Source organism: Glycine soja, chromosome 17, assembly GCF_004193775.1.
Source record: "Glycine soja cultivar W05 chromosome 17, ASM419377v2, whole genome shotgun sequence".
Lineage (NCBI taxonomy): Eukaryota > Viridiplantae > Streptophyta > Magnoliopsida > Fabales > Fabaceae > Glycine > Glycine soja.
The window spans coordinates 39,483,957-39,497,331 of NC_041018.1; the positions used below are offsets into that span (position 1 = coordinate 39,483,957).

Here is a 13,375-nt window from a genome sequence, read left to right on the forward strand (position 1 = left end):
TTCCTTAAAATTAAAAAAAAAAAAAAAAAAAAAAAGGTGAAGGTAATAGTAGAAGAGGAATTAACACATTTTTTACGAATTTGTAGTGTTTTTTTTTTTCATTTTTTCCCCTCTATTTCTTTCCAATTAAATAACATAAAATTGAAATTTATTTTTTTCTCCTCTACTTTATTTCACCTCGTCCAAACAATGTCTGGAAGGAAAAAAAAAAAAAAAGCAAGGTAAAGGCTAATAATACAAGGATATCATTGAAGACATTTGTTTACGGTAAGTTTGCTTTAAGGAAAGAAAATAGGTAAAAGTTAAACGATTAAGTTGTTTGGTGGGAAAAAAAATAAAATGAAAGAAAGTTAAAAGAAGAGGTAAAAAGTTAAACGAGTTTATAAGTTATTTGGTAGCCAGGAAATAAATAAATTGAAAAGTTAAAAAAAAAAATCTTCTTGTTTGATTGGATAGAAACTAGCAGAAACTATATATATGTGTGTATGATTCTTAGTTAGACTTTTTCATTCCTCCTTTATGTACATTCTCTCTATCATGCACTTCTAAACTGAGCCGAAGGAGTAGAAATAGAAAGAAATAGGAAGAAAGAAAGAGTGAAAAGTTATATTATTTTTTTACGTTGTTTGATACGATAAAAAATAAGGTAAATTTTTTTTTTCCTCTTATTTAGTTACATACAATGCGAAGAGAAAAAATATTCATATTTGTAAAATGACATAAATAGCCTAAATTAAAGAATGAAATGTGACAATCAATCTTTTCATAAAAAATATATTTATAACTATACATTTTTATTCAAAAGGATATTTTTTACTCATAGTTTGCATAGAGTTCTAATTTCAAATTTCATTAATTACCAGCATTGTACATAATTTTTTTATATTTTTGTCTTGCAATATAAAAAAATAATATATTGAAAAAATTACTACTTGTTATTTTTATTGTTACCTACTACTATGCATTAACTCTGAGTCTTCCTCTTTCAGTTTTATAAAGTCGCACAATATCCAACGACAAAAAATAAAATAAATGAAAGGTTCATAACATTTTTATATTTATTTTAAAAGATGAAGAATGTTTTTTATATAAGGGACATAAAATTTCATTTAAATAAAATATCATTTAAAAATAAGTTAATTGGTTAAGAATAATTCTTTAAATTTAATGTCATAGTTTAGAATAAACCAGAAAAATAAAATATTATATAAAAACCAATTTTTAAAAAATAGCTGCTAAAAAATAATTTTTTTGTACTTCATTATTCAAATATTAAATATTAACACTACAACTGATCTTATATATAATTATTTTCATTTATTTTTTTATTTTTATCCATATATATTTTGAAAAAAAATTAAAAAAATGATTATTTAATTTAATTTAATGTTCATGAAGTATTTCCCTTTTATTTCTACTTGAGAATTGTAATACAAAATACCGATGTTTAATATATGGTATATGTAGAAAATGCTCTCGGTAACCTCGGGTCAATTTGAAAATTTGCTTCAAGTAATTTCAATTCGTACGTTCTCTGCGTTTTCCGTTGTTATTGGGTGAATTGATGTATCGCAATGATCAAATTCATTGAAATTTTTGGCCCTATTTTGAATGATGATGTTCATGATGAGGGTGATTTATTATCATTATTACATGTCTAAATCCGTCTCTTTCCTTTGAGAATTTCCCCCAACTAGAATTGAACTATGAATTGAAAAAGATAAATATTAAATAGAATGAAAAAAAAGTTTAATGATAATTTTGGTTCATTATATTTTATAATTGTTTCTTTTGATACATTATGTTTTAAAAGATTAATTAGAAATCGTTAGTGTTTTAAATTTTAAAATAAATAAGTTAATACAATGATGGCTAAAAACATGCGTTTATTACTTTTTTATTTAAAAAATTAAAAATCATTAAGCAAATGAAAAAAAAAAGATGAATTTGAAATCACAAATAATACCAACTTTCACTCTCATATTATTATTATTCAATTTAATAATTTAATAACGATAATAAATTCATTCACCAATTATTTTCAATCACAATTGATAAGGACCTCTTCTTCTTCTATCATTCTACTTCTTGTCATCAATCCAAAAAGACCATTGTCCTACTCCAATTTCTGTCTCCATTACAATCTTCCTACACAATCCTAACAACAACAATTGTCTCATTGTCGTCATAGGTAACAGTGATGAAGGCGAAGAAGAAGACCGACAAACTCTAATTGTGGATGAGGTTTGACTTGTTAGGCTAATCAAAATTATCTTTCAATGAAACGCATCATTCGATCTCTCTTTGTGTTGCTCGTCTTTGCCCAACCCAATTATAGATGTCAAATGGGAAATCTTTTATTTGTCCAACCCAACCATGTGTTCCAATGGTAGCTTTGCTTGTAGACCTCACAAATAATCACATTGTGACTTCCTAGTTCAGATTTAGATTAATTGACTAATCATGTTTTTGTCTTTCGTCGAAAAGAAAACTCTTGTTCCTATCTCTCTTGCTTCTTTTATTTCCAATAAGATAATTATATGAAAGATTTTCATTTTTTGTGAGTAATATAAGAATTTTTTGTAATTTCAACAAAATTATGTGTTGACGTTGTTCAATTTGTGATATTACATTTTTTATCTTTTCAGATCTTAAAGAGATTGGAGGAGATAATGATTTTTTTTATTTTTTATTTTTTAAAAATATAAAATAAAGATAGTGACAATTTTTATTTATTGCTATATGAAGTTAATTATCTTAAAATGTTTAATGTCACTTCTGATTTATTATATTTTACTTTTGTTTTGTTTTGGTAAAATAAGTCTTAAAAGTTTTATTTTAGTCTTTTATTTTTTTAAATATATTATTTTTGTTTTTTTTAAAATTTAAAAATTAATAGAATATTAATGTTTCTAATGAAAAATTAAAAAATATTAAAATAATATATTTTGAAAACATAAAAGACTAAAATAAAATTTTAAAATTTAAATATATTAAAATAAAATAACTGTCAAATATAATAGATTAAAAGGGGCGTAAAGAAGGGAAAAAAAAAGTTTCATGGATTTGATGTTAATGAGGTGTGTTTGTCGGTTTGTGTGATGCTCTATGGCCATTTTGTTAACGTCAATCTACAGAGTCCAGTGGCTGTATACTACATGCACGAGCGTGCTTGCACAATAGGGCCCGAGAATTTTCCGATGGATTAGGCTCGTCAAATCAAAGTAAAAGTATAAATCACGTACACCCATTTAGCATTTGGAATAGCATTTGGGACTTTATATTCTCTGTGTAAATTGCTGTTGTGTTTTATCCGTCCTTTTTAAGATTGTTTTCCATAAGGTTAGTGATGAACGTACATCCTATTTTGTGTGGTTTATATGGTGAAAAGAAGATAAATAAAAAGAAAAAAGAGAAAATAATATATTTTACAAATGATGTGATGAAAAGAGCTGTTATTTTGAATTTGTGAATTAAGGCTGCTTTGAAGTTAGCTGTTTTGGATTTGACAGGTTTTGAACCAAATAAAGAGCCTTTAAGAGGGAAGATGGAGGGAGAAGCCAACAGGGTGGCATGGGTTTCAAAGAGGAACTTGCAAGTTGCGACTTTGACGGAGGAAGCAGCTAGGGAACAAAAAATTACATTTTCTAGCAGTTATAAGCGCCAGAAAATGGTTTAACATGTATTAATGCGTTTGCCAATCCATTTCAGGCGACTAAACCGCCAGAAAAATAACTGCCGCAAAAAAGTAAAATAATAATAAATTTATTGTCATATCATCGTCAAAGCACTAAAAACATTTAGTGAAAAAAAGTTTAAAACTAAAATTGATCAATTTTTTTATTTAGAGACTAAAAGTGAAAATTCAAAAATAAAATCAGAATCAAATACATAGTTAACCCAATTTTATAATAACTAAAAATGCCAAAACGGTAAATTAATTTTAGTACTAGTACGAATTCGTACTAAACAGCATTTCCCTAATTTTATTAATGAGACTATGAGAGACACAAATTGTAATATGTTAATTTTAATGTGAGAAATAAGTTGTGTAGAATGTATGCAGGACATTTTAGTAGTTTATAAATATTTTTGATTAGTGTATAAGTTAGTTATAAGCTACTTAGATTAATTTATGTGATTAGCGTTTTAGTATGCGAAAGACTATCCTTAATAAAAGAACATATGTTAGTTATAAGAATACCCGTAATATATGTACCAATAATTTTAAAAAACTCTGTAAAAAAAAAACTTTAAAAAATGAAAGATTATCCTTAATAAGTTAGTTTGTTCCCAAACAATTGAAATACTAACTAGAACTTGTTTGTTTAAACTTTTGTGACTGTAAACGAACAGTTTGTTGGAGACAAATTTTCTTCCATCCAAATATTTTGTCATTTTATGAAACTAATGTATTTATTTTGCTAGAATTTCTGCTCTGTGGAGTAAATTTTTGTTAAAGTAGGATAAAAACTACATGTATGGTTTACAAAAATCAATCTTACTTAATTCAGATAGAGTAATTTTTCTTATTAGTAACAAAAATTTCTCTAATGCATCTACGTATTAACGCTCCAACTCAAAGTCAATTTCAAATATAGTAAGATTTTACTCCTACTTTATGCTAACAAAGAAAGCTAGTAAAAAACGCAAAGAATTTACTCTTATTACTGCAAAGAGAGATACGTTTCTTTACGCCGCTTTATATTATGTACAGAATAAATAATATATACATTTACAGAGTAAAAATATTATGCGTAATAAATTTGTTCACTTTTATAATATTAAAAAGAATAAAGCAGATATTTTTTTAATTATTCAGTACTATAGTTATTTACAGTAATAAGATGTTGGAGAAAATGGTGATAATCTATTGAATTCAAGATGTGGAAACACATCACCATTTATATAATTCCATCACCTCAATTTATTTTATACACACATATACCTAGACTAAGATTATCCAAATGAAAATTAATTAGCCGTCACTAAGTATAAAGGGCATGGAGTTTACGAGTCTTGGATGAATTATACAAAGCATTGCAATTATATAATTGGTCTACGTAAGTTTTATTGAAAAAGAAAAATAACAAAAGAAGAAAAATATAGAATAAGTTGATTAGTGTGATAAAAAAATATATATAAAAACAATAATATAAGCCAATCATATAACGTTACGTATCAAATTATCAATGATGTTTGGGGGAATGATCAAGAATAAATAGGAAACGAGGTGATGAATGATGGGAACTGGGCTTTAGCCCATAGAATTTGGCAGAGAAAAGCCACAAAAGTAAATAAAGGTGCGGTGCACGTCAGCTTCTTCCGTAGGGCATGGGATTTTTCCATTGGAAGTGGGTTCCAGGCCAACATGCACTCTGTATCTTTTCCTTACATCTTTTTTTTTTAAGACAATCATATTTAAAGCAAGATCAAACACTAAATATATACACCTCTTTTTATTATATTCAAATCTTGATTTAGTATGATATGAAAGACTAGTTTTTTTCAATAAATTCTACCCATGGAACCTCAAATTGTGTATTTAAGTTGTAAATTTTTTTATTTTTCACCAATCTCCTAATTATGTTCGAGACACGATTGAACATTAAATGTGCACACCACTTTTTGTGCGATTAGAATCTTAGTTCACTATGTTGTGGAAAATTAGTCTCTTTAACTAGACCTAACCTATCAAACCTCAAATTGTATATTTAAGTTGTAAAATTGATATTGAATTAAATTAATTTTATAAAACTGATTTTTTTTTTAAAAAAAAAGGCTTGAATTTACTTCTAATTTTTATAGTTTTGCAATTATAAAATTTGGATGCCTCAAAAAAAATTATTTGGCATTTTGATCCTTTGTTTTTTTATTGCTAAGAAATAGTCTTTGATTTTGTTTATTTTTAATCTCTTGTTTGTGTTATATTTTGGACTAATTTTGAGTTATAAAAAATAAATCAGGAAGTAAAATGGGTAAATTTTTCTTAAAAAAAAAAGACTAAAGTGCTGACTAAAAATTAAAGAAAGAATAAAAATTATAAAGTAAAATGAGAAACTAAATTAAAATCTAAAAAAGTTGAAGAACTACAACCCATAAATGAATAACCTTAAGGAAGAGCCCGAAATAATGACAAAGTGACAGATTAATTCGAGAACCCACGAACTTACGTGAAGCAAGTCAGAGCTCATTTAGAATGATCGGCAATCCGGTTCAGCTCATTATGAACAAACAGTTATGGACCACATCAGTATTAACCAGGTTGTCGGGTTTATCGATACTTTTCCATATTCCATATAGGCAATTAAATTTGTTCGACAACAGATTAATCACACAACCTATATAAATTTAATTTGTGCAAATAACGACTTGAAAACATTAGTGTTAATGTTTACGTAATTAATCAACAATACAACAATAGTTTAAATTTTACACTGCTACATTGTATAGTAAAATAACGGTTAAATTCGTTGGCTAATTTTAATTGACGAGGATGTGAGTGAGAGAACTCAAAGCAAGCGTAACAATTTCACAATGGAGAGTGGAAAATAGAAAACATCGTATCCACATTTTGACAACATCTTTTTTTTCCATAAGCTAATACACACAAATAAAACAAAAAAACAACTAAAATAAAAAAAAAATGCTACACAGTTTATATACATCCTTTAACAAAAAAGACAAATGACAAGGATTTTCTTTTTTATAGAAAAAAAAAATTGTATAAAAACTCCCAAAAGACAAATTTCAACCCTCACTGGTGTAACCAATCAGAGAGCAACTACTTGTTACAAATTTCTATGTACAATTTGAGGAAAAATCCTGTTTGACCAGGATATTTGTGCTATCTGTAGTTTTTTTATGCTTTTTCATACTAACTAGCTCTTCTCAATCAATAATGATGGTTTCATGTATTGAATTCAAGGCCGAAATAACCATTTCTATGTTATGAGTTAGCAATGAAAGTAAGCACGGGTGGTCAGACAGTGTATTATTTGCTTGTTACTTTCACTGTAGTACTTCTGGGTTGGCATTTCAGTTGAGCAACATGCGTTCTCAGGCTACACTCTCTAACCTGCTCAAGAAAAGGTTTTATTAACCAGTTTCTAGTCAGTTATATAACCTCAACTGCATTTAAAAATCATCCAAGGAAAATCCAAAGTACTTTAAAGCTCCAAGACCTCTTTCTGAGATACTAAATTTACCTGCATAGTTGTAATCGCTGACAAAAGGTCTCTGCACTCTTCAAGCAAAACACGCTCCTTCGCACTTAAGTTGGCAACTTCAACAACCAGCGAATTTAATTGCCCAACCTATCAATTGCAAATGAATTCAGACATATTGGCATGCTAATTGCTACATAACTCTCTGACCAATAGTAACTACTTTTGCTTGATATCCAAAAAAACAAATAAATGTACTAAGTCCTGACCTTACAGAAAGAAAGAAATTAAAAAAACAAACCATGTGAATTATACTGCCACAATTATACTTTTCTGTTAAATCACCTCCATATAATTAACAGAAAATGAAGTAGACATGTGGTGTGAAGCAAATAAAGTTAGTTGACAACGAAAATAAATACATGTGAGCAGAAAAATTTCAAAAGCAGGAGGGGTACAGAGCATTTCAACGAGTTAGCCTAAACAAATCAATTATGCCTTTTTCCCCACCAAAGCATTAGCAGCATATATAATACAAACCACACATCAGCAAAATGATAATAAAATAAAATAACACATGCAAAGATAAAGAGAAAATCAGCCATATTTATCTTGTTTAAAATTTAAAGCCAAATGGTCTTCGAGTTTCTCACCTAATTTTAAAATTTTGAACTTTTAAGACCTAACAAAGTAACAATATTACAATCCTCTCATCTCCTTTTCCGTCACCTTGTTTTACTTTTAGAAGTTTTTGACAGAAAGAATTGAATAACCTAATATCAAAAGCAGAACGATTTACATAAAATGAATTATGCTCTACTCTATTAGTGTCTTGGATAGTCTAAATATTAATTATCTGTGAACTCCTCGACTAACATGGATTGACGAGGCATACAAGAGAAGAAAAAATAGGCATATAAAGAGATCCATGTTTGTACCCAGATTCAAGCCAATAATCAACTCATTAGATTACTGGATTTTAGTTGTTTTCTTCCTAAATTGATTCCTATTTACTCTATATTTCAATCATACCACTCAGTTTACTCTGCATCACAAACCTACCATGATAGATATATTGCTCTCTTCTCACAATTGAGGAACAAAATGTAAAAAAAATGGATTGCCAATAATCAATTCATCAGATTGCTGAATGTAATAATGCTTTCCTCCCAAATTAATACCTATCTATTATTCAGTAAACTCTGCATTTTTAAACTACTATTTCAAATTGAAGATTAATGTCTGGAAAAAAAATGGAGGCCGTGAAGGAGCAATTGTTTAATAGTTCAATAAAGCGGTAACAAACAATTTTTACTCAGCATTTATTTTCCACAAAAGATCCAAAACACCTTACTTCAATTGCTTATTACATATACAAATCACGGGGTTTAAAAATATGTTATTCACATCAACATTCTTGGATGAAAATATGAATAAAGAATTTAAAAAATATAATAAATGCATTCACTTCACCACTGATATTCTCTATTTCCTTATTTTCTCCATCACATCCATGACCACTTTTGTTCTTGACTGAAAAGCCACACTCTATATATAGGCTAAAAACAAAGAATAATGATAAACAGCATAACAAAACACCAATTCTTAGTGTACTATCTGAACTGGAACTTTAAAAACATAATTGTGAAAATATTGTTCATTCTGCATCACATCAAATATCTCACATGATTTTTATATGAATATAATTAAAATGCACTGAAAATTGAAATTTTTTGCACTATCATTCAATTACATATGGCTGAACTTAATATTGATAAAATATACTAATAGAATAAAAATAGAACTGTCTTTTCAGTATTACTATATCCACTTTCATTGCTACAGCACTATTCACACAATTGATCGAATCATATAGAAATCCCCCGAACACAACATAGGTCATTGAAAGGATCTCAAAGACCCACCAACGCATGAAAAGTTGGGATTTTTCAAAATATGGATTTCTATTCAAAAGGTGCATACATGGATACGCTCACACAGTCACACCAGCAAGTCAATTTGAAGGGTGAAATTCTGAGTACAGGGTTTTGAATTGGAAAGTTGCTCAAATTTTAGGTTCCATGATATTCAGTACCATTCTTGGTATCACCATGTGGCATTTGGTAAAAAAAAATAGTCTTCTCTGGGACAATTCTCCAGAATATATTATAGGCACTGTGCGGTTAAGTTCATTAGTTTAACAGAACAACCAAGGACAGGAAGCCAAGGAACTTTAAGTTTGGAACCATCAGCAATATAGCTAGCTCAGAAATTTTAAGAAGCAGGACTTGCTTGCAGTGATTACTAAATGCTTATTATATAAACATCAAACCTTCTAAACTTTTCTTTTCTGGACACTTGGAAAGACTAGACTTACATTATATAACAAAATCACTTTTTTTTCATAATCATAATGTAGCTAGGAGATACAAAGGCAGGAAAAAGTAATCTAGAAAAATAAAACAACACTTTTGTACCATGTCTTCATCGCAAGTATAATTGAGATTCAACATCTGTAAAACCAGGTTAGGCAAAAGAAACACATACCTTTGGTGACAATAGGCATATGGAGGATGCCATTGCCTGCATCACATCCATTGCTGAGCTAATTGCATCCTTCAAATTTAGCAAATCTGTCTGAACAAAATACAGAGCTCTTCATATTAGTCCCAAATATGATAATAAGTAGTAACTGGCTATGTCACACACTATCAATAATTAGATAATCATTATTTAATTATAAACAAGAAGCCAAAAGGAAAATACCTTGGCCCCACCAACAACAGGAAGTCGAAGAGTGCTAGCCCTTAGGGCTTCAGTAGCTCCTGAAAGTGAACTAGAGTACAACCGATCCAAAGTAGCCCAATCTTCCAAATATACCATCTGCATAAATAATCTCCCATTAAGAACTTACTATGAAAGCTGAACACAAATCCAATGCTATCATATCCACCACATTATATGCATGCAAACAAAAACATCTCTCCAACTGCCTTGGATTAAATTCTAGTCAGTCAATGGAAGAATTCCACCTCCCAGATAACTCCAAACTAACTTTTTCCCAAATGAACATATTTTCTTGCTTTGCCTCATTAGACATTAGGTGTGTGTGTTTCCTGTGGTAGACAAACAAACATGTATTTTGGAACAATTTCATTAACCTACCTTGATTTTTTGTTATTAACTTCAACTGAAAAACAAGATCTGAAGAATGAGCAAAGTCAATGTATCTAAATCCAAAAATAACACAAATAATCTACAATAGTTTATTTTATAATTTTAATTTTAATACAGATAATAAATGCACATTACAGTATTGAAACTAATTACATGAATCCAGATGCCATGAAATGGCAGTTGCACAATGAAGGACAGAATGACATGGCAATCAAACTACTGGAGAACCGATAAAATTTTAAATCAAGTGAAGCAAAATCTCAAGTATAGACCAGTAGTAAACTTAAAAACAGAGAAGCTGTAGATCTTACTTGATCCTTCAGGATGGATATTAACTTAAATTGTTGCTTCAGCAACTGAAACTCTGCTCTTTTGGCTCTAACGGATTCTCGTAGATTCGACATAGCAATCCATGCATCATAGAGGCTTTTCTGATACAATAAAGAATATTTAGAAAAAAAAATATATAAAGCATAACAAAATAAAATGTGTGGAAAACAAAACAATCACTAGCAAACAGACTGATAAATATAATATTAATAACCTTTCTCTACTCAGTTAAAATGACACTGGTGTTCGTGATCATATGATAAAATGGAACTAATATCAAACTAAAATGATATATTCACAATCTTCAAAGAGTAACGCACAAGCATGTAAATTCTTAATAGTGCAATTCAATTTCAATACAAAAATATTTGAAATTCAAAAAAGAAGGAGAAAAACCTCCGCATTCAATGTCTGCGCAGAGAGAGCAGCATCAGCTCTGGCGTTAACAAAACGCCACTGAAGGAGTCTGTTATGGAAGAGTCTCAATAAATGCGCATCAAAGATCCGGTTCTCCGCTACCTTCCCCCTCGAAACATCAACAGCGAAGCTCAAAACAGAAGGTTCACTACCACCACCGAACCTACTACTCAAGCCACTGACGACGCCGTTTTGCGCTCGTGACGGACTCACTCCTCTCGAAGGAGACCACAGTGACGGCGTCGCTAGCTTACTCGGAGACGCAGGACGCACCGCGGAACGGATCGGAGAACCTTGAAGAGCACGGCTATTCAGAACTCCACGTGGCGACGAAACAGGACAATCCAACGCCGTTTTCTTCTGCACCAGAAGTCTAGGACTAGGAGTACTAACCGTTCCTTTGTTTCCAATTACGCCGTTTCTAGAAGACGGAGTTTCCGTTTGGCGCCGTAAACGGTTATTATGCTCTTGCCAGAACCTCGCTGGAACCACGAGTCCTCGAGAACCTCGAATTCCTTCTCCAGAGGAACTTCCAGAAGTTACGCTTTCGGTATCAGAAGCAATAGACTCAGCCTCGTGCTGAAACTCAGATCCGTTAGTTTTGTAGCTCTCCGATCTCAACGTCGTCGCGTCGAGAGAACCTCGAACGTCCGCCATGACATTCTGCAACGACCTAGCCACGCTCGCCGGCGCGTCAGTTTGTTTTCGCGCGGTGGAATCAGCATATTGCGATTTTGCCGGCCACCGGTGCCGATCTAATGACCTCGCATTCTCGGTGTGATCCGAATTTCCGTTTCTCACCGGCGTTGGCGTCGTCGTTGTCGCGGCCTTCCTCCTCTCAGGCGTGCTCTTCCGGAAACTCTGTGACGGCGGCGGCGGTTTCGTCGTTCTAACCTGGATCGGGAACGACTCGCCCTGGAACGAGACGGACAAGCTCCTGGTGGAAGTGAAGAGCACTTTCTGAGCCGCCGGAGCTTCCGTCGTAGGTCGAGGAGTTCCTTGTCGCCGGCGTTCCGCCGACTGTGACCGCTTCGCAAACGGCGTCGGAGTCGGAGTCGGCGTCGGCGTTTGCTTCGTTTTTGCGGAATTCACCGTCCTTGTCACCACCAGCGGCGATTGGCATCGTCTCGGAGGAGACGAAACAGAGGAAGACGAAGACGAAGAAGAAGACATGTAGCGAGAAGTAACTTCTCGTGCTTTGGGCCTGCGTGGTGGAGCGAGTGCATTGTCCGATTCAGAAGGTAACAGAGGAGTTCTTCTTGGAGTTGGCGTCTGCCGTCGCTTGGGGTTTATCGCCGTAGAAATTGCAGCCACCATTGTTCTTACTTATTCCAAATTCCAAATACTAAAATTGTAGTAACATTAATACTATTCCATAATTATCAATAATACTCAAATTCGAAACACGAAATTCATAATTGGAATTCACGCTGAGTCGCAGAACCCTAAAAATGGCATGAAAAAACGAAGAAGAAGCTCCATGAAGTATTGAACAGAATTCAATGTGACGAGGAAGGTTGAAAAATGGGAATGGAAAATAATCAAATATGACCGTTACGATTTGCCGGGGCTTGACCGAGTAAGGAGTGTAACTGTCGTAGCAGTGTGTGCGCGATTGGGAAAATTAACGCCAAAATTAGAGGGAGAAAGCTCAGCCACCATAAGAGTGACGCTGACACTGTGGCACACGTACGCGCGGTGTTGGGGAGAATAAATGCACTCGCCGTGACTTTAGGGGCAGTTTCGTCAATGGATAATGGTTTACGTCAGTTTTGCGGTGCTTTCGTGGGGCTGGAGGCTTTGTTGACACGTTATTTTATTTTTTTTAAAGAATAACTAATCAAATTTATCCTCAAAATCAAAATTGCGATATCGTGAATTGATTGATCATTTTATTATTAATCTATAATGTTTTTAAAATTTATTTTGATAATATATTATGTATCTATTGAGGATTAATTTCGTATTAAGTGGTAAAATTTAAAAATAAATTTATTATTAAATTATTGGTAGAATTAATTTTGTTACATTTTTATATTAAATTAAAATTTTTTTTTTCATAAATTAATTAGTCAGTGTCTTACATTTTTTAAGGGCAAATTTAGGTTATTTATTCTTTTTTTAATTTTGATAAAATAATAAATATAGTAAACGGATGAAAACGACAACGAGAGAGAGAAGTATAAAGTATAAGGCTTGAAGTTGGAATTGGATATTTGCGTTTCGACGAGGGAATGAATCTTCGGAGAGACGTTACGGAAACGACACAGCTCAAAATTTTATAA

At 31.6% G+C, this 13,375-nt stretch overlaps 1 protein-coding gene across 1 annotated transcript; it reads right to left on the reverse strand.

Annotated features, from left to right (window-relative positions):
• Positions 1–6,614: 6,614 nt before the first annotated feature.
• Positions 6,615–12,779, reverse strand: LOC114393928 (QWRF motif-containing protein 2-like). The gene is made up of 6 exons (XM_028355434.1): positions 11,070–12,779; positions 10,655–10,774; positions 9,933–10,049; positions 9,714–9,803; positions 7,209–7,316; positions 6,615–7,078 (listed from the first exon to the last, which is right to left on the reverse strand). Exons 1-6 carry the CDS (start codon positions 12,405–12,407, stop codon positions 6,995–6,997), a joined length of 1,857 nt encoding a protein of 618 aa, XP_028211235.1. The 5' UTR covers positions 12,408–12,779; the 3' UTR covers positions 6,615–6,994.
• Between the last annotated feature and the right edge of the window lie 596 nt (positions 12,780–13,375).

Excerpts from the sequence above, each read along its gene's own strand:
- LOC114393928 (XM_028355434.1), bottom strand. The coding sequence starts at position 12,407 with ATGGTGGCTGCAATTTCTACGGCGATAAACCCCAAGCGACGGCAGACG. Across the intron at positions 7,317-9,713 it reads TATGCCTATTGTCACCAAAG|GTTGGGCAATTAAATTCGCT; the intron begins GTATGTGTTTCT and ends TGCAATTGATAG. Across the intron at positions 7,079-7,208 it reads CAGCGATTACAACTATGCAG|GTTAGAGAGTGTAGCCTGAG; the intron begins GTAAATTTAGTA and ends TTTCTTGAGCAG.